Raw genomic sequence first — 22,240 nt, 5'->3', positions numbered from 1 at the left:
CTCCTAGCTCTGTGAGGAGAACGGCGGCGCGGCTTCGGGGGTGGACGCCCAGTAAGAACCTGCGTTCACCCCCTCTGGAGCTAATGGTGTCCAGTAGCCGAGGAAGCAGAGCCTATCTTAGACAAGAAGGTCTGCTCCTCTCTCCTCAGTCCCTTGATGCAGGGAGCCTGTTGCCACCAGTGCTCCCTGTGAAAAAGTAGAGAAAAAATCCATACAAAAATGCTTTTAGGCAGAGAACTCAGGAGAGCTCTCTGCAGTGCACCCATCCTGCCCTGGGCACAGTGTAAAACTGAGGTCTGGAGGAGGGGCATAGAGGGAGGAGCCAGTGCACACCCAGAGTCCAAAGCTTTCTTAAAGTGCCCTATCTCCTGCGCAGCCCGTCTATTCCCCATGGTCCTTACGGAGTCCCAGCATCTCCAAGGACGTTAGAGAAAATATGACTATTTAAACAGACTTATTGCAGAGAATAGCCGCATGTTCTCAGAGGTCCTGAAATTGGATCTAAAAAATGTCCTCATCTGCCCACCTGAAGATGTGTTTTGTCCCTGTGCTGCATAGCAAGTATGGCATTTGTGTGACCAAACCATCTAGAGTACTGATGTAGGCATTCGTACTCCACTTGCCAGCTCCCTGTTACTATTTTCCCTGCTGGTTCCGTAACTTTTGGAGCAAGTGGTGCAGCTGCAGTCTTGGATCTCTCTTCCTGGTGGAGCTGAAACTTTGGAGTTCTCATATTGTCTGCCAGGTCCCGTACTCATGGCTCTGCCATGGCTACTGTAGTCTATCTGGAGATGTGGACATCACATTCTGGATTCGTCTGCTTAGCCTCAACACTGTGGATTCCCTTTTCTTTGTCTGTGGACTGTCACCTCAAGTGGGACATCTCAGACATTGCTAGCACCCTTTTTGATCCTTGACCTCCAGACTGGATCACCACCATGCCAATCACAGATCGGATACTCTACCTTTCCCCTGGATGCAGCCTACTGCTGCTGCTGTGTTCCTGGTGCCATCATGGCCATTCCAGATCACTCCCACTACTTACTGACCTGCTAATCGCCATTCTCTAGATGCCAGTAGTACAAATGCCCTATGGCCCACAAGCCACATCACTGGTGTGCATTGTATTGACCACATCTGCCACGTGACCTCATGCCAAATGTCCTACCATCAACAAAATGTCAGCTCTACATCTCCAGGTATGGCAATCTATATAGTGCACCAAGGACGACTGCCTCAACAGTCATTTTCATGGGTAGGTTGAACAATCCATGGTACTGATAATTACATGTGTATCTTGCTGTTTTTGTATTGTATCTTGTCCGCTGCTATCTACACATATTGTTTAACTTTCCCAGATTAACCTACTGTAGGCAGAAAGCCCAAGAAGACTGCCACACCAGGTACTTCCATGGGTGGGTCAAACAATCTATGGAACGGATTATTCTGTGGGTATATACTGTATATTCGTACTCTGTATTTCCTTATGTGTGGTTATAAGTATTGCTGATCCCAACCCATTGTGACCTACAGATGTGTCCACTCACATCTAGCCTCCCTGCACGTTAAACAGCCCTTCTAATCACAACATGCCGTGGCATGACTTGGTAGCACTGAGCATCTTTTCATGCTACTTTTTCCATTGAAATGTATCTTATTTGCAAAACGATTCAAATAAGATGTACAAGCAGCTTTTGCTGATTAAAATGATATGCAGCATGTCTATATTCTGTGTGCAACCACGGCTGTATCTGCATGCAGGCGCGTTCGCACACAGAATTTAGGCATGCCACATATAATTTTAATCAGCAGAGTCTGCGTGTGCGTCTTATTCGCATAGTGTTGAGAATAAGCGCTTTTTTGCAACAACAAAAAAAACGCACAATGCTAACGGAGTTGCACAAGCGTATTGAGGCTAGATGTATGAGGACACATCTATATAAAATGTGCCCAAGATGACTGCCTCATATGGTACTTTCGTGGGAGATAAACAATCCGTAGAATGAATGGATGACATAGTGGAGTACAATAATTTGCATCTTGTATTTTGATTTCAGGCCTTCTAATCACCCACTGTAACTATTGCAGTGCATCCTTTGTAATATGGTGTTTATTCCTTGCAATTGTAAAGCACTTTGAGTCCTCTTGGAGAGAATTTATTGGGCGAGAATAAAAATATTTTACTGCCGGCAGCCCCTTAATAGCGCCCAAACTGAGCTATTCAATTGTATTTCCATTCGGACACGAGTGATATTTTTGGGAGATTTAGGAGGAATTCAATTAGATGCAGTAATTTACCCGGGCTAATTGAAGCAATGGGGCTATTCAATTAAAGCAGGCGGTAGCCCACAGGCTGCAGTTAATGAGGAAATCCGTGTTCAATGGTCTGATTGTGGATGCTGTGAATGTGTCAACCCATAGGTCTGGGGACTTATCACGGATTCTAGGGGTTTACGGGCGTTAACAGGGTCATTTACCGGGTGAGGAAAAGGGGCTCTAATTGAACAGCCCTGGGCGCTAAAGCCCAAGGCTATTCCCCCCCCCCCTCTCCCCCCCCACAGTAAATTACTGAAGGAAGTCAGAAGTGACTATGAATATCCATAGAATTTACATTAGGGAGGGTGAGTTTTCATTAAAAACAGAATTTTATAGACGACATTTTTTTGTAAAGTAGGTTTGTGGTGTGACTGTAAATATTTTACTTACTACTACAGTAGATTTGGCATCATAAGCAACTCTTTTAATGCGCTGCAGTATTCCATCCCCACCTTGAGCCTAAAATGTTCAAAATAAACAAAAACATTATTCAGATATAATCTAGCAACGTATTATTTGGGAGAGAATTTTAATGGAATCTATAGTCCATTTCACCAAAATTTACAGTCCAAAGTATTATGATACAGATGTGTCCTCATACATCTTGCCTCAATATGCCATGCAGCGCGAGATGCCTGGCGTGAGTGAGCCACCAGGTCTCGTGTAACTCTGCTAACATTGGGTGTGTTTTTTTGCCAGAAATGCACTTTAGTCGCAACACAATGCAATTATGATGCACGGGAGACTGTGCTAATAATTTTGACACTGTATATGACAATTGCATATTGTGTGTGATTGAGTCTGTATATGGAGCAGAACAGAACTTGTATTGTAAATAATTTGTGGCCGCTACATTTGTAGCACTTTGGATGTAGTTTCAGAGATACACAGATATACAAGTGTCATTAAAAATAAATCAGCACATTAGTCACAATTGTGTATCATGGTTGCATTGCGTCGAGACTAAGACCTATTTTCAGCAAAAAAGACGTCCAACGCTTACAGTTTCTCATGTCACCTGGAGTGCCAAGGGGAGCTGTTTGGCGTGACTGGAGCAAAGATGTATGAGGACATATCTGTATGTTGAATCTATTTTTTAAGCAAATTATGATTTTAAAGGGGCATCTAAACTTAAAGTAAAGCCAATCAATATCAAAAGGCAGTCTGACAGCCAAAGGTATGGGGTTATGGCATTCATTATTCAGATACCAGTTATTCAAAAAGTTCCTAATATCAGAAATTGGCAAAACCACTAAAACTCCATTTGTTTTTTAAGAATCTAATACAAACATAAAAAGGTCCAACAAATGCTTGTGAATCCCAAACAATAGCTCCAATGCAATAACAAAATCTATTTGCCATTGTTTTTGGCTCTGTAATTTATCTCGATGCAAGCTATTGCTATTTGTTTTCAAACATTTAAGGCTCAGTTGCCGATGTGAATGGTCTGGCTACGTAAGCAATAGGGGTTTCAATATTATTAGCACATTAAAGACACAAGTAAAAATACATATAAACCCAATTACATTTACGTACATGTTTGTAGACCTGATTTAAAAAAGAAAATCCATACGGCAAATAAAGAGTTTATTTATTTATTTATTACCAGTTACTTATATAGCGCACACATATACCGCAGCGCTTTAAATAGAATATTTGCCCATTCACATCAGTCCCTGCCCCAGTGGAGCTTACAATCTATATTCCCTACCACATGTACACACACACACACACACATTCACGCTAGGGTTAATTTATTTCTGAGCCAATTAACCTACCAGTATATTTTTGGATTGTGGGAGGAAACTGGAGTACCGGAGGAAATCCACGCAAGTACGGGGAAAATATACAAACTCCGCACAGTTAAGGCGATGGTGGGAATCAAACTCATGACCTTAGTGCTGTGAGGCAGTAATGCTCACCATTACACCATCCATACTGCCCTAAGTCACCATGTTATAGCCAAATGAATGTGGAAATACATATATACATATGCAAATGCATTTCTTTTCTGATTAATTTTCTATCTAGACAACAGCTCATTCTGTATTATGCAAATCCTCCCTTCCCCTTCTACTACAATCATGGTTTCCACAATGCTCTGTTCTTTGCCGTCCGATGTTCTCACTGTACATAATCATTTGGCCTCTAGTACCACCTCTATACTGATGACACTTCTTCACTATTCTCTCTCATGAGTCTGACCGTCTGCTACTGCCACACAGATTTCCCTAAACTAAAAAAAAAAGATCATTGCCTCTCAAATCTCCCTCATTGTCAACACCACAATTTCCTACATCTCCCCAGTTCACCGCCTTGTGTCACTCTCTGTTCTGATGCCTCCTTCTTTGTAATATTGCTATAATGTACTCTATATTTGTAAACATGAAAATAGGATTCTTCTTGTACATACGAAAAATACCTCTGTAGCAAAGCTCATTTTTGATTATCTTTATTATTATTTATTATTTTGTAATCCACAAAATTGGGAATAGTTTTATTGAGCATATTAAATTTAGATATGATAGAAATTGATGTTATCATGTATAATGATAGAAGGAAGAAAGGTTATTCTGTGGGATGTTGTCACTTTGTAAAGGGGGGTACTCACGGGAGAGATGTGTGCTGAGCGATCTTAACACAGACCGCTCAGCACACATCTCTCACCCCGCTCAGCACAGCGCGATGTGCTGAGCGAGGGGGAAAGCCGACGGGGGGTCGCTCACTTCACACAACGGTGAAGTGAGTGACCCGCTAGATTGAGCCTGCATGCAGCTCAATCTAGCATCGGCGATAGCGATGCGGGGGGCCGCGCATCGCTAATGCTGGAGGGCATACACACGGCAGATCCGTGCTTAAAATCTAAGCAATCTAGCAAGATTGCTTAGATTTTAAGCACGGATCTCTCCGTGTGTACCCCCCTTAAGAGTAAGTAAAGGAAAACAGAGGAGACTAATGGGTCTAATTCAATTCATGTCGGAATGCCCTCTCAGGATCCGACACTAATTGAATATATACTTAAGGGTGGTATTTATCAAAGTCTGGGGAGAGATGAAATTGTGAGAAATAAAGTACCAAACAATCAGATTCTAACTCATTTTTCAAACACAGCCTGTAAAATATAAGGTAGAAGTTGATTGGTTAGTGCTTTATTAATTATATCTCACAATTTTATCTCTCTCCAAACATTGATAAATACCACCCTTAATTACAATATTATTTTGCAGTTTTTCCTGTGATTTATGTCAAACATTTTACAATTGGCTAGATCTATTGGAAAATGTTTTGCAAGTAATTTAAAAAAAAACATACGTACAAAAGTTATCAGTCCATACAGAAAGTCACTTGTTCCAAAATTAACATCAATATAATTATCCCAAACCCTTATATTCTTGTGCACTCTACATTACTCAACTCTACAAAAGTGACTCTTTCCTGGCTGAAGGAAAAGGGAGCATTGCTATTTTTATTGACCTTTTTTTCTCAATAATAGTTGTAATCAGGGATTGTCACACAGTTTTTCTTCAAAGCAATACTCTTACAGCTATACTAAATCTTTTAAAACAACCAAAAGGAAAACATAGTAGAATTTTTCTGCTAGATCATTTTCTAAATTGCTGGGAAACAAACAAATTATGGTTCAAAACTCACTTCAGCTGTCCCATCAAGAATGCTGGTAATGAACTGAATCAGGTCTTCTGCATTCTCAATTTTCTTGCTTGGCATAAAATATTGTTGATTTGATGTATTAAGTACCACAATAGTGGGGATTTGGACTTCACTGCAGAAACACATACAAAAACACTGTAAATATATTTATGAAACCGTTCTACATAAATAAACATTTTGAAATAAATACTTTTAACATAATACTAAAAAGTATACTATACTATAAACATAGCTAGCCATAAAAATCAAAACCACAATTTCTGCAAAAACACAGAACACACAAATCTAAATGATTAGTTTTACACATTATAAAAAACATTTGCATACATTTTTTTTTTAAATGTTCCTTATTTGACAAACATAAAATCGTATGTGGGCTACAGGTAGAATAGCAGAAAAATAATAATAATGATAATAAAAATGAAAAAAAAAATCAATTATGTTTCAGGCACTAGTTTGAAGTAACACCGAACAAGAATAATAATAATAATAATATAAAACAACAACAACAAAATTACAAATTGACTTACTCCATAAGCAGACTGTTAATGTACTCGCTGCCGTCCATGTGTCCAAACTGGAAGTCTCTACGTGCAAAACCAGAAAATGTAAATGCTAGCCAACAAAATATAAGTGTCATTTGTACTGGGGTACATCAAATCACTTGATTAAGAAAATTATTTACAGTATGTACTCTGTACAAATGCTTTGAACTTTCCTTATACCAGACATTTATAATGTCACCCTCACAAACCATGTGGTATATAAAAAAAATATATCAATAAAATGTATTTTTAAATTATTTTCTAAAAAGAAACGGTGACATGGAGGGGTGGTCTTCAGTATGCCGACTGACGGGATCCCGGCGCACAGTATACCGGCGCCGGGATCCCGAAAGCCGGCATACCGACACTTATTCTCCCTCGTGGGGGTCCACGACCCCCCTGGAGGGAGAATAAAATAGCGTGGCGCACGTAGCGCGCCACCATGCCCGTAGCGTGGAGAGCGCAGCGAGCCCGCAAGGGGCTCATTTGCGCTCGCTACACTGTCGGTACGCCGGCGGTTGGGCTCCCGGCGCCGGTATGCTGGTCGCCGGGAGCCCGACCGCCGGCATACCGTAGTGAACCCAACATGGAGTTGTCACCATACTGGTAACGACAGTTATTCAAGCTAACAAAATATAATTCACTGGAACTACAGTACTGTAAAGATGCATCTACTGATTCTTGAGAAGGTGACAATGACAAATGTGTCCTCATACTTGTCATCGAGCCTCAGTACGCCACGCAGCGGGAGATGCAAACTGCAAGTGAGACGACTACTCCGCTAACATCAGGCATCTCAGTCACAACACGATGCGACTAGGATGCCCAAGGAGACAGTGCTGATCAATTTGATAGGCAACACTTGTGTATCTGTGCGCGACTAAGTCTGTATATGAAGCACAACAGAACTTGGCATAGAAAACAGCCACAATTGCTGCATCATAGCACTTTGTATGTAAATTAACAGACTTAGTTGCACACAGATATATAAGTGTCTCAAATTAAATTAATAAGAACAGTCTGCTGATGCGTCCTAGTCACTAAGACTAAGAGGCAATTTAGGCAAAAATAACTCCCAAAGCTAGCAGAGTCTCTCTGTTTGGCGTGACTGCACCAAAGAATTATCAGGACACATCTGTATATAATCATGAAATACAGATGTTTCTTCATGCAGCAGTAACGCCAAATAACCCCTCTCGGCGTGCCTGGTCTCGTGAGACTCTGATAGCGTTGGACATCTTAGTTGCAACGCATTGCGGCTAGGATGCACCAGGACACTGTGCTGATTAATTTGATATACTGTATGACACACTTGTATATCTATCTGTATGTGACTGAGTCTCTGAATTGGTATACAAAGTGCTACAATGTAGCAACCACAGCTTTTTTCCAATACAAGTTCTGTTGTGCTTTGTATACAGAATCAGTCACACAATATACATATATCAAATTAATCAAAACAGTCTCCTGGCCCATCCGAGTCATATTGCATTGCAACTAAGATGCACTTTTTGGCAACAAAAGACGCTTAAAGCTAGCAGAGTTGCATAGGACATGGCAACTCACTCGAGGTCAGAGTCACAATACATGGCGTATTGAGGCTAGATGTAGGTGTAAAGATGATTTTTTTTCCGTTAATGAATGATTTACAAACCAATAACAATCCATGACCGAAGTCTTTTGCAGGCATACATTTCTGTTTTACTTTGTGAGCATTTTTTTTTTTTAAATGGAAACATGGGCCCTCATTCCGAGTTGTTCGCTCGGTAAAAATCTTCGCATCGCAGCGATTTTCCGCTTAATGCGCATGCGCAATGTCCGCACTGCGACTGCGCCAAGTAAATTTGCTATGCAGTTAGGAATTTTACTCACGGATTTTTCCTCGTTCTGGCGATCGTAATGTGATTGACAGGAAATGGGTGTTACTGGGCGGAAACAGGCCGTTTTATGGGCGTGTGGGAAAAAACGCTACCGTTTCCGGAAAAAACGCAGGAGTGGCCGGAGAAACGGAGGAGTGTCTGGCCGAACGCTGGGTGTGTTTGTGACGTCAAACCAGGAACGACAAGCAGTGAAATGATCGCAGATGCCGAGTAAGTCTGAAGCTACTCAGAAACTGCTACGAGGTGTGTAATCGCAATATTGCGAATACATCGTTCGCAATTTTAAGATGCTAAGATTCACTCCCAGTAGGCGGCGGCTTAGCATGAGCAAATCTGCTAAAATCCGCTTGCGAGCGAACAACTCGGAATGACCTCCATGGTTGCATTAAATTTCAGGGGAAGGCAAAAAAATATAGCCCACCATTTCCACCACTTAAATTAGATGCTTTTTTATTTTTAAAACAAACCATCAACTAATGTAATTGTAGTAGTCTAATATACACAACCTGTTATTTTAGATATAATAAGCCCCCACAGTAACTTGTGGGCAGAACAGATTTCATTTTCGGATTTATTTAGATACAAATTGTGTTACACATCATTTCTCCATGTGAAATGTAAGCAAGTGCAATTTCATTTATAAAACCTGTAATCATAATCCTGTCTGAAAATATGTCTTAATTCACTCAGTTTAAAGGTGCATACACATGGAGAGATTTGGTCTATGAGAGATTTTGACTGAGCGATTTCTCTTGAACTGGCAGTAGATGTTGACTAACTTTACCAGAGATTTTGGCTATGGGCGATTTTAGCTAACTCATTCAAGCAAGGGGATGCTTTTTCTTTTCCAGCGACCTAGCCAAAATTGACTTTCCTGCACAGTATATTTCTAGCAGCGATAGCCACCTGGCGGGGACGCGCATCGCTATCGCTGGCTGTGTACACATGGAGAGATATGCACTAACTTTCTGAGCGATTTTGACTATATAGTCAAAATCGCTCAGTTATATCGCTCCGTGTGTATGGACCTTTACTTACAGAACCTAGGCATGAAGAAGGAATCAACTAAGCAATATTTTCAGATGCAACAGATCTGACTTTGAGAAAATTCCAATCTAATTGAATCTTCTCCCTTTTATTTTGAGACACTTAATTGAACCACTGCTGTAACAGAACTGTACACACAAATTACAAAAACAAAACAAACATACCTGTGAAAATGGTCTCTGTAGCCTTTTGCTACCTCTTCAACAATAGATTTTAATCTGAAAATCAAGTTTGTACAATAGTTATTCCAGGTGCTATCTATTATGAAAGCATATATTTGGTGACAGTTGATTTCCAAAACACATAGGGCCCAATTAAATTACATGCAGTAAATTACTGTGCCAGGAAAAGGGTGGTAGCCTCAAGCTTTAACGTAAGAGGCTATTCAATTACAGTCCCTTTTCCTTACATGGAAATTACCTGCTACGCATTAAGCCATAGAATAAGAAATGAGCACCCGGAGCTAGGGGTAACAGCTTTGTGATACCCACGATCAGGGTAGTTAATGCAGTTTTTTGTTCAAGCCTCATCAAGCTCAAAGAGAAATCCGCGTTAACTGCAGCCAGATTCCATTTCAACTGCATGGACAATCTCCTACTATTACCAATTGGACTGTAAACTTCAAAAGACATCCATATCAATGGTGAGGACCCCTGTGGAACATCTAATTCAGTTGTGGGACTATTCTCCAGCGGCTGCTATACAGTCTTATTTTGCATTATTGGACTGGGCTGTCAGTTGTAAAGGAGAAAGAATCGTCTATCTATATAAATATCCCTCCAGTTTAACCAGGCACGGCTGAGAAAGAATACGATTGGGTGACATTCATTTTGCTTTTTATGCTTTTATATTGTGTATTTGTAATGTGAATTTTATATATTAAATCATGTGTAACAAGTTCAGACAATCCATCTTATGCTTTAGCGCTGCCTATTCCTCTTGTTTTCTGTTTCTAGTTAATTAATAGGAGTGACTAACCCTATTCTTGGCAGCTGCTTTAGAAAACCAGTCCATATTTAGCGCCTGACTTTATAACCTGTTGGTTAATCTACTTGCAGCCAGATTGAACCATGGCTAATTAAATCCACCCATATATGCAAAATAAAAACAATGTTTTAGCCATAGAAACATAAAATCTTTTCCATTTTTATAAAAAATACCAACAAAATCAAAACCAGGGCATTCACAACTGTATGACATGGCTCCTTGGGGTCGTGCTACACGACGGATGAATGGTGCTAATATTTGAAAACATTCCGGAATTATAATGACCTGTTTAAGGTTTATATACTGTAAATATGACTTTATGTATGATCGGAATGAAGACTAATTATCATCAGCGATCACCTATACTTTATCTATTCCTACTTAGTATAGCTCAAGCTCTTTTGCTCTGTAAATAGGACAAATAAATCTACATTTTATATACTGTAAAATAGGATTTTGGTACTTACCGATAAATCCTTTTCTCCTAGTCCGTAGAGGATGCTGGGGACTCCAAAAGGACCATGGAGTAATGACGGGATCCGCAGGAGCTTGGGCACACTTAAAAGACTTAATCTGGGTGTGAACTGGCTCCTCCCTCTATACCACTCCTCCAGACCCCAGTTATAGGAACTGTGCCCAGGAGAGACGGACATTTCGAGGAAAGATTTTTGTTTAAACTAAGGGCTACCAACATACCAGCCCACACCACAAACATACCGTACAACCAGAGTAACATTAAACCAGATAACAGTATGAATTAACAACAGCAACAAGCTGAAACAAGAAATACATAACCCGTGTATAAACTAATTTAACTAGCAAGAAAACACTGCAAGTAACAGTCCGCACTGGGATGGGCGCCCAGCATCCTCTACGTACTAGAATAAAAGGATTTATCGGTAAGTACCAAAATCCTATTTTCTCTTACGTCCTAGAGGATGCTGGGGACTCCAATAGGACCATGGGGTTTATACCAAAGCTCCAGAACGGGCGGGAGAGTGCAGATGACTCTGCAGCACCGACTGAGCAAACGCAAGGTCCTCCTCGGCCAGGGTATCAAACTTATAGAATTTAGCAAAAGTGTTTGAACCCGACCAAGTAGCTGCTCGGCAAAGCTGTAACGCCGAGACACCTCGGGCAGCCGCCCAAGATGAGCCTACTTTTCTGGTAGAATGGGCTTTTACGGACTTCGGCACCGGTAGTCCGGCCGTGCAATAGTCTGTTTTGAAGCAGGATAACTAATTTTGTTGGAAGCATACAAGACAAACAGCGCCTCAGTTTTCCTGGTAACAGCTGTCCTAGTGACGTAGATCTTCAACGCTTTTACAACATCCAGAGATTTTGGAATCGCCACAGCTTCCGTAGCCACCGGGACCACAATAGGTTGGTTAATGTGAAATGAAGAAACCACCTTTGGCAGAAATTGTTGACGAGTCCTCAATTCCGCCCTATCCGAATGAAAAATCAAGTACGGGCTCTTATGAGATAAGGCCGCCAACTCTGACACCCGCCTGGCAGATGCCAGCGCCAATAGCATAACTACCTTCCAAGTGAGAAATTTCAACTCAACCTTATGCAAAGGTTCAAACCAGGAAGACATGAGAAACCGTAAGACCACATCAAGGTCCCATGGAGCTACAGGAGGCACAAACGGTGGATTGATATGCATTACTCCTTTCACAAAAGTCTGAACCTCTGGGAGGACAGCTAACTCTTTTTGAAAGAAAATAGACAAAGCCGAAATCTGCACTTTGATGGAACCCAATTTCAGGTCTGCATCCACTCCCGCCTGTAAAAAGTGGAGAAAACGACCCAAGTGAAAATCTTCCGCAGGAGCCATTTTAGACTCACACCAGGAAACATACTTTCTCCAAATATGGTGATAATGCTTCGCCGTAACCTCCTTCCTAGCCTTAATGAGAGTTGGAATAACCTCCCTGGGAATACCCTTACGAGCTAAGATCTGGTGCTCAACCTCCATGCCGTCAAACGCAGCCGCGGTAAGTCTGGTAACACGCATGGACCCTGCAACAACAGGTCCTCTCTTAGAGGAAGCGGCCAAGGATCTTCCACCAGTAATTCCTGAAGATCCGGGTACCAGGCCCTTCTTGGCCAATCTGGAACGACGAGAATCGCTTGAACCCTTGCTCATCGAATGATCCCCAGTACCTTTGGAATGAAAGGAAGTGGAGGGAACACATACACCGACTGGAACACCCACGGAGACACCAGGGCGTCCACTGCACTGGCTTGGGGGTCCCTTGACCGGGAACAATACCTCAGGAGCTTCTTGTTGAGACGAGACGCCATCATGTCGATCAACGGAATTCCCCAACGTTTTGTCACCTCTTGATGAAGAGCCCACTCTCCCGGATGGAGATCGTGTCTGCTGAGGAAATCTGCTTCCCAGTTGTCCACTCCCGGTAGGAAGACTGCTGACAGGGCGCTCACGTGTTGTTCCGCCCAGCGAAGGATTCTTGTGGCCTCCGCCATTGCCGCTATGCTCCTTGTTCCGCCTTGACGATTTATATGTGCCACCGCTGTGATGTTGTCTGACTGTACCAGGACAGGTCGACCCTGAAGGCTTCTTGCTTGCAGCAGGCCGTTGTAAATGGCTCTTAACTCGAGAACATTTATGTGGAGATAGGCTTCCTGGAGCGACCATTTCCCCTGGAAGTTTCTTCCTTGGGTGACTGCGCCCCAGCCCCGGAGACTTGCATCTGTTGTTAGAAGCACCCAATCCTGGATACCGAACCGGCGTCCCCCTAGGAGGTGATGACTTTGTAGCCACCACAGGAGAGAAATGCTGGCTCTGGGAGATAGACTTATCTTCCGGTGCATGTGCAGGTGAGACCCGGACCATTTGCTCAGCAAGCCCCACTGAAACACCCGGGCATGAAACCTGCCCAATGGAATGGCTTCGTACGCCGCAACCATCTTCCCCAGAACCCGAGTACAGTGATGGACTGACACACTCGTCGGCCTCAGAAGTTCCCTGACCATCGTCTGTAGTTCCAGAGCCTTTTCTTCTGGAAGAAATACTTTCTGTAAATCCGTGTCCAGAATCATGCCCAGAAAAGGCAGCCGAGTGGTCGGAATCAACTGAGATTTTGGCAAATTGAGTACCCAACCGTGCTGTCGCAGAACCGACAGTGACAAATCTACACTTTTCAGCAACCGTTCCTTGGACCTCGCCTTTATCAGGAGATCGTCCAAGTACGGGATAATTGTAACCCCTTGTTTGCGAAGGAGAACCATCATTTCCGCCATGACTTTGGTGAAAATCCTGGGAGCCGTGGAAAGCCCAAACGGCAACGTCTGAAATTGGTAATGAGAATCCTGTATCGCAAACCTGAGGAAGGCCTGATGCGAAGGATATATCGGGACACGTAAGTAGGCATCCTTTATGTCGACTGACGCCATAAAATCCCCCCCTTCCAGGCTGGCAATTACTGCTCGAAGAGATTCCATCTTGAACTTGAAAACTTTCAAGTATGTATTTAGGGATTTTAGATTTAGAATTGGTCTGACCGAACCGTCCGGTTTCGGTACAACAAAGAGGCTCGAGAAGAACCCCTCCCCCCGTTGGGACGAGGGAACAGGAACAATAACCCTCTGTAGACACAATTTTTGTATCGCTGCCAGCACCACCTCCCTGTCCGGAAGAGCTACTGGTAATGCCGAAATGAAGAACCGGTGAGGGGGTATCTCGCGAAACTCCAGTTTGTATCCCTGAGACACAATCTCTCGGACCCAAGGATCCAGGTCTGATTGAACCCAGACCTGACTGAATATTTGTAGATGGCCCCCCACCGGTCCGGACTCCCCCAGGGAAGCCCCAGCGTCATGCTGTGGACTTGGTAGAAGCAGGGGAGGACTTTTGGTCCTGGGCGCCTGAGCCTGCAGGAGGTTTCCTTCCCCTTCCTCTACCTTTTGAAGCAAGGAAGGACGAACCTTTTCCACGCCTGTATTTATTGTGACGAAAGGACTGCATTTGCTGATGTGGTGCCGTTTTCTGTTGTGTGGGAACATAAGGAAGAAAAGAGGACTTACCCGCAGTAGCGGTCGAGGCCAGGTCAGCCAAGCCATCCCCAAACAAGACAGTACCTTTGAAGGGTAAAGCTTCCATAGCCCTCTTGGAGTCGGCATCAGCATTCCATTGATGGATCCACAACGCCCTCCTGGCTGATATTGACATGGCATTGGTTCTTGAACCCAAGAGACAGACGTACCTCGCCGTATCCTTCAGGTAATCTGCAGCGTCCTTGATATAACCGAGAGTCAAAAGGACATTATCTTTATCAAGGGTATCCATATCATTAGCTAAATTCTCAGTTCATTTAGCAATAGCACTACTCACCCATACCGACGCCACAGCAGGTCTGAGCAATGCACCCGAATTAGCGAAAATAGACTTCAGAGACGTCTCCAGCTTGCGATCCGCCGGATCTTTGAGAGCTGCCGTGTCAGGAGACGGAAGTGCCACTTTCTTAGACAAACGAGATAGAGCTTTGTCAACATTTGGAGACGCCTCCCATTTTTCCCTGTCTTCGGAGGGGAAAGGATACGCCATGTAAATTCTCTTAGGAATCTGCCACTTCTTATCCGGCGACTCCCAAGCCCTTTCACAAAGAGCATTCATTTCATGAGAGGGGGGAAACTTCACCTCGGGTTTTTTTCCCTTGAACAAGCAAATCCTTGTTTCCTGCACCGCAGGTTCATCAGAAATGTGTAAAACATCTTTTATAGCCACAATCATGTACTGAATGCTCTTAACTAATCGTGGATGCAAAGCAGCCTCAGTGAAATAGACCTCGGAATCAGAGTCCGTGTCGGTATCAGTATCTACCACTTGAGTAAATGGCCGCTTTTGCGACCCGGATGGGGTCTGAACCTGAGACAAAGCCTCTTCCATGGACTTTTTCCACACCTGCGTCTGTGACTCAGACTTATCTAACCTCTTTGATAAAGAAGCAACATTCGAATTTATCGTACTGAGCAATGCGAGTAAATCAGGTGTCGGATGCGTCGACGGTCCCAAATCTAGCACCGCATCCGCTCCCCCAATAACCTCCTCTGGTGAATAACCTTCAGCCTCAGACATGCCGACACGTAGTACCGACACAGAACGTCCCAGCTAGGTGACAGACCCACAATGAAGCCCAGATAGAGGACACAGAGTGAGTATGCCAGCTCACACCCCAGCGCCCATATATCCCAAGAAAAGATATATGTACCCAGCGCTGCTTTAAAATGATAATAAGCACCACACTGCGGCCCCCGCCTTCTGATTAGCTCCCCGTTACTTGTGAGAGGAGATGTGGAGGTCCCGGCAGCATCTTCCTTCAGCCGCGTGTTGAAGGAGTAGATGGCGCCTGTGAGCCGCGGGACGAAGCTCCGCCCCCTTCCCGGCACGCTTCGGCCCGCCAAATTTGAAAATGAAAAATGCCGGCGGGGTTTTTAGAAACGGTGCCGAGGCACCGAAAAGCTTTCTGCCGGCCCCAGACCACAGTAACATGCTGCCCAGGGCGCCCACCAGCGCCCTGCACCCAGTGAATACCGTTGGTGATGTGTGTGGGAGCATGGAGCACAGCGTTACCGCTGTGCTGTACCTTCCGTTACTGAAGTCTTCTGCCGTCCTGAAGTCTTCTGATCTTCTCATACTAACCCGACTTCTTTCTTCTGGCTTCTGTGAGGGGGGTGACGGCGTGGCTCCGGGAACAAGCAGCTAGGCGCACCAAGTGATCGAACCCTCTGGAGCTAATGGTGTCCAGTAGCCGAGAAGCAGGGCCCTTAACTAAGAAGAAGTGGGTCTGCTTCTCTCCCCTCAGTCCCACGATGCAGGGAGCCTGTAGCCAGCAGGTCTCCCTGAAAATAAAAAACCTAACATAAAGTCTTTTCTAGAGAAACTCAGGAGAGCTCCCCTAGTGTGCATCCAGTCACTCCTGGGCACAAAGTCTAACTGGGGTCTGGAGAAGGGGCATAGAGGGAGGAGCCAGTTCACACCCAGATTAAGTCTTTTAAGTGTGCCCAAGCTCCTGCGGATCCCGTCTATACCCCATGGTCCTTTTGGAGTCCCCAGCATCCTCTAGGACATAAGAGAAATACAGTTTAATAGTTCGTAATCCACCCAAAGCAATGTAGAATTATGAAAGTTATGATTGAGATATATACACACACACACACACACACACACACACACATCTTTGCACCTATCAAAACAAAAGTAAATGGCTACCCAGAACAAAGTGAACTGCTTTTTTTTCACCAGATACTAGCGGGTATATGCAATTGCGGTCGAATTGCGGCAAAAGTTGAAAAATGGGGCATTTTTTCGACAAAAAAAACCTGTCGAATTGAATTCGACAATGCAATACAGTACTTTTCGACAAAAAATCTGCTGTTTCAGATTCGACTTTTTGCAATTCGACATTTCTCAAATTCGACATGTCTGCAATGGTAAAAATGCGGCTTTTCGACAAAAGTATATTCAATTGAAGAATGTCGATTCGACATCAGTGCTTTTCGACAGTCATTTCGTCAATTTCATTCCGCCTCATTTTGCGGTCGTGATCTAATAACATTTTTAAAAACATGTTTTTTTTGTGTTTTTTTTTATTGCTAATAGCATATCTATTTAGATTAGAAGGGATTATCTACTTGGTTTGTCTATTTAGGAGCCACAAGTATTATTTAATAGATGTTTTAAAATCATTTTTTTTTTTTACCGAGTTAAAAAAATAGGAGAGATCAGTGCATGTTTTTCAGTGGGAAGGGATGGGAATGGGTTAAAATTCCTGAAAAAAATTGCGTGGGGTCCCCCCTCCTAAGCATAACCAGCCTCGGGCTCTTTGAGCCGGTCCTGGTTGTAAAAATACGGGGGGGGGGAATGACAGGGGATCCCCCGTATTTTAACAACCAGCACCAGGCTCTGCGACTGGTCCTGGTGCCAAAAATACGGGGGACAAAAGACATAGGGGTCCCCCGTATTTTTAACACCAGCACCGGGCTCCACTAGCTAGAGAGATAATGCCACAGCTGGAGGACACTTTTATACCGGTCCCTGCGGCCGTGGCATTAAATCCCCAACTAGTCACCCCTGGCCGGGGAACCCTGGAGGAGTGGGGACCCCTTAAATCAAGGGGTCTCCCCCCTCCAGCAACCCAAGGGCCAGGGGTGAAGCCCGAGGCTGTCCACCCCATCCAAGGGCGGCGGATGGGAGGCTGATAGGCAAGTCTAAAAAAAAAAAGATTAGTTTTTTGTAGCAGAACTACAAATCCCAGCAAGCCTCCCCGCAAGCTGGCACTAGGAGAACCACAAGTACCAGCATGCAGGGGAATAACGGGCCCGCTGGTACCTGTAGTTCTACTACAAAAAAAATACCCAAATTAAAACAGTACACAGACACCGTGACAGTATAACTTTATTACATACATGCACACCGACATACACACATACTTACCTATGTTGACACGAGGCTCGGTCCCCTTGTCCACGTAGAATCCACGGGGTACCTGTAAATAAAATTATAATCCTGTGTAGATCGGTCCTCTTCAGAGTTTGTAATCCACGTACTTGGCAAAATAAAAATAAAAAAAACACGGACCACGCACTGAAAGGGGTCCCATGTTTACACATGGGACCCCTTTCCCCGAGTGCCGGGACACCCCGTGACTGCTGTCAAAGAGGGTCCCTTGAGCCAATCAGGGAGCGCCACGTCGTGGCACTCTCCTGATTGGCTGTGCGCATCTGAGCTGTCAGGCGTCGCACTCGAGATACAATGGACGCATAGGCGCTCCATTATATTCAATGGTTGGAACTTTGCGGTCAGCGGTTGACCGCAAGTAACCTCAACCGCTGACCGCATATACCCCTAGGAGTACAAAATGGAAGAAACATATTATGAGTCAATAATTGCACAGAACATTTATTATTACCGTGTATGTTCAACCGAATTGTTTTTTTCATCAATCACTGCTACAGCCACCAGTTTCCCTAAAAGCAGAAACAGTGATTTAGCAAAGAGTGCACGTTATACATTACCTATCTGATTTTGCCGCTGTTACATATATGTAGAGAAAAGCAATCTGTGCAGAAAATGTGTCCTTAAGTTGGTAATGTTTCTGTGGGACTTTTTTAATTTATAACACAAAAACTGCTTTGATTACATTTACTTTTTTATCAGTCTCACCAAACCCCAGAACCAATACAAAATAAACTGAATATTCAAAAGCTGACATGTGGCAATACAGCAGACATTACACAAGCCATTGGCTTGCTAGGTCATATTATACAAATACGTTTGTAAGCAACAGTTTGCTAATCCAAGTGATGTTTTTTCTCCTGAGTATTACATAATTGCGCAAGATTGTTACAGTTAATAAAAGGGTTATAGAATATAATACAGTAAACCGTTTTCATATTGGCAGAACCAACAGCCGTAATTCATTTTTAGAAAGCAAGGCATTAAAGGGAATTACCACTTTAAAAATATCAATTGTAGTACTGTAATATTCCCCCACCACCACCACCACCTTTCAATTACAGTACCTTTAGTTGATATCTGTCCTTGGACCCCATCATGTGATACATTTAGCAGGGCCCTGGCACGTAGATAACCCTATCACCTTATTCTTAGAAGAGGCATTCTATCAGAGTATCAGAGTATCAATCATTTACTTAAGCCATCTCGTGGGACCACAACCAATGTGTTATTAATGGGAAATGTTGGGAATTAGCACAATTCATATTCAAGTGGAAACCCCTATTAAGCAATACCTATAATATATTATGCATTCTTCCAGTGCACTTAAGAGCTAATGCCAATTCACATCAATGGAATAAATAAGATGCATTTTGTTTGTGCCCACTGATGAGCCAGGTGTGCAATAAACACTAATTCATCTGCACACTACATGGAGAGATGCATTAGGAGATGATGGATTTATAATGGTGTAAGCTGATCTATTAGGAATGGCAGAACACATTTGTTTTTCTCCCTTAGCTCTGTAAAACTAAGATAATATCTGTGAACATAAATGTGTATAAAAAAAACGCAACATTCACACACAAAATGTTTAACTTGCCTTGTTTATGGGGTAACTAATGATCGGTGTAATGTTGGATACCATACCTGTGTCTCCTAGCTCATACAATGTAAATCCATCAACATGGAGATAGCCTTCAAACCGCTCCTTATTCACCCAGCTGGATAAATCACCATCTTCATATTCTTTACAGAAATTAAACAAAAACCAGTTTGGTTACATTAGAAAAGAAAATGTTCGTTATAAAGAACAGTTTAAATCAATACTTTCATTTATGTTATTATATTATTATATGAATTGTGTATTTCATGTATCAAGGTTCTCTATTTTGAATATTATCTAAGGTTAAAATAATAAAAATGGAGATTGCATTTTGGAAGCCACTTGACTACAGCATAATTATTTAGAATTTAGGATGAAACAACAGATATTAGTTCACTTTGAATAAATGTCACCTTCCTGTTTGTTGGTAATTTGGATATACAGGTTGAGTATCCCTTATCCAAAATTAAAAAGTATTACGTATCGTAATAATAAGAATTTACTCACCGGTAATTCTATTTCTCATAGTCCGTAGTGGATGCTGGGGACTCCGTAAGGACAATGGGGATTAGCGGCTCCGCAGGAGACTGGGCACAACTACAAAGAAAGCTTTAGACTACTGGTGTGCACTGGCTCCTCCCACTAAGACCCTCCTCCAGACCTCAGTTAGGATACTGTGCCCGGAAGAGCTGACACAATTAGGAAGGATTTTGAATCCCGGGTAAGACTCATACCAGCCACACCAATCACACCGTATAACTCGTGATACAATACCCAGTTAACAGCATGATAACAACTGAGCCTCTCAACAGATAGCTCAACAATAACCCTTTAGTTAAGCAATAACTATATACAAGTATTGCAGACAATCCGCACTTGGGATGGGCGCCCAGCATCCACTACGAACTATGAGAAATAGAATTACCGGTGAGTAAATTCTTATTTTCTCTAACGTCCTAAGTGGATGCTGGGGACTCCGTAAGGACCATGGGGATTATACCAAAGCTCCCAAACGGGCGGGAGAGTGCGGATGACTCTGCAGCACCGAATGAGAGAACTCAAGGTCCTCCTCAGCCAGGGTATCAAATTTGTAGAATTTAGCAAACGTGTTTGCCCCTGACCAAGTAGCAGCTCGGCAAAGTTGAAGAGCCGAGACCCCTCGGGCAGCCGCCCAAGAAGAGCCCACTTTCCTCGTGGAATGGGCTTTTACTGATTTAGGATGCGGCAGTCCAGCCGCAGAATGTGCAAGCTGAATCGTACTACAGATCCAGCAAGCAATAGTCTGCTTAGAAGCAGGTGCACCCAACTTGTTGGGCGCATACAGGATAAAGAGCGAGTCAGTCTTTCTGACTCCAGCTGTCCTGGAAACATAAATTTTTAGGGCCCTGACTACATCCAACAACTTGGAAGCCTCCAAGTCATTTGTAGCCGCAGGCACCACGATCGGTTGGTTCAGATGAAAAGCTGATACCACTTTGGGGAGAAACTGGGGACGAGTCCTCAATTCTGCCCTATCCATATGGAAAATCAGATAAGGGCTTTTACATGACAAAGCCGCCAATTCTGACACACACCTGGCCGAAGCCAAGGCCAACAACATGACCACTTTCCACGTGAGATATTTTAAATCCACGGTTTTCAGTGGCTCAAACCAATGTGACTTTAGGAAATCCAACACCACGTTGAGATCCCAAGGTGCCACTGGAGGCACAAAAGGGGGCTGAATATGCAGCACTCCCTTAACAAAAGTCTGAACTTCAGGTAGTGAAGCCAATTCTCTCTGGAAGAAAATCGATAAAGCTGAAATCTGGACCTTAATGGAACCCAATTTAAGGTCCATAGTCACCCCTGACTGTAGGAAGTGCAGGAACCGGCCCAGCTGAAATTCTTCCGTTGGGGCCTTCCTGGCCTCACACCACGCAACATATTTTCGCCATATGCGGTGATAATGGTTCGCGGTTACTTCTTTCCTAGCTTTTATCAGCGTAGGAATGACTTCCTCCGGAATGACTTCCTCCGGAATGCCCTCTTCCTTCAGGATCCGGTGTTCAACCGCCATGCCGTCAAACGCAGCCGCGGTAAGTCTTGGAACAGACAGGGCCCCTGCTGCAGCAGGTCCTGTCTGAGCGGTAGAGGTTATGGGTCCTCTGCCATCATTTCTTGAAGTTCCGGATAACACGCTCTTCTTGGCCAATCCGGAACAATGAGTATAGTTCTTACTCCTCTTCTCCTTATTATCCTCAGTACCTTTGGTATGAGAGGAAGAGGAGGGAACACATAAACCGATCGGTACACCCACGGTGTTACCAGAGCGTCCACAGCTATCGCCTGCGGGTCTCTTGACCTGGCACAATATTTTTCTAGCTTTTTGTTTAGGCGGGACGCCATCATGTCCACCTGTGGTTTTTCCCACCGGTTTACAATCATTTGAAAGACTTCTGGATGAAGTCCCCACTCTCCCGGGTGGAGGTCGTGCCTGCTGAGGAAGTCTGCTTCCCAGTTGTCCACTCCCGGAATGAACACTGCTGACAGTGCTAACACGTGATTTTCCGCCCATCGGAGAATCCTTGTGGCTTCTGCCATCGCCGTCCTGCTTCTCGTGCCGCCCTGACGATTTACATGGGCGACTGCCGTGATGTTGTCTGACTGGATCAGTACCGGCTGGTTTTGAAGCAGGGGTTTTGCCTGACTTAGGGCATTGTAAATG

At 43.6% G+C, this 22,240-nt stretch overlaps 1 protein-coding gene across 1 annotated transcript in view; it reads right to left on the bottom strand.

Annotated features, from left to right (window-relative positions):
- The window catches only part of TMX3 (thioredoxin related transmembrane protein 3), a 206,074-nt gene that overhangs the window by 8,549 nt on the left and 175,285 nt on the right, over window positions 1-22,240 (bottom strand). Inside the window, exons 10-15 of the mRNA XM_063923394.1 lie at window positions 19,578-19,676; window positions 18,382-18,439; window positions 9,622-9,675; window positions 6,516-6,572; window positions 5,968-6,097; window positions 2,707-2,775 (exon numbers count right to left, since the gene is read on the bottom strand). Of these exons, the coding sequence (XP_063779464.1) occupies window positions 2,707-2,775; window positions 5,968-6,097; window positions 6,516-6,572; window positions 9,622-9,675; window positions 18,382-18,439; window positions 19,578-19,676 (467 nt within the window). The remainder of the gene's footprint in view (window positions 1-2,706; window positions 2,776-5,967; window positions 6,098-6,515; window positions 6,573-9,621; window positions 9,676-18,381; window positions 18,440-19,577; window positions 19,677-22,240) is intronic.

This window comes from Pseudophryne corroboree, chromosome 5, assembly GCF_028390025.1.
Source record: "Pseudophryne corroboree isolate aPseCor3 chromosome 5, aPseCor3.hap2, whole genome shotgun sequence".
NCBI classification, from domain to species: domain Eukaryota; kingdom Metazoa; phylum Chordata; class Amphibia; order Anura; family Myobatrachidae; genus Pseudophryne; species Pseudophryne corroboree.
This window is presented reverse-complemented; position numbering and strand designations above follow the sequence as displayed.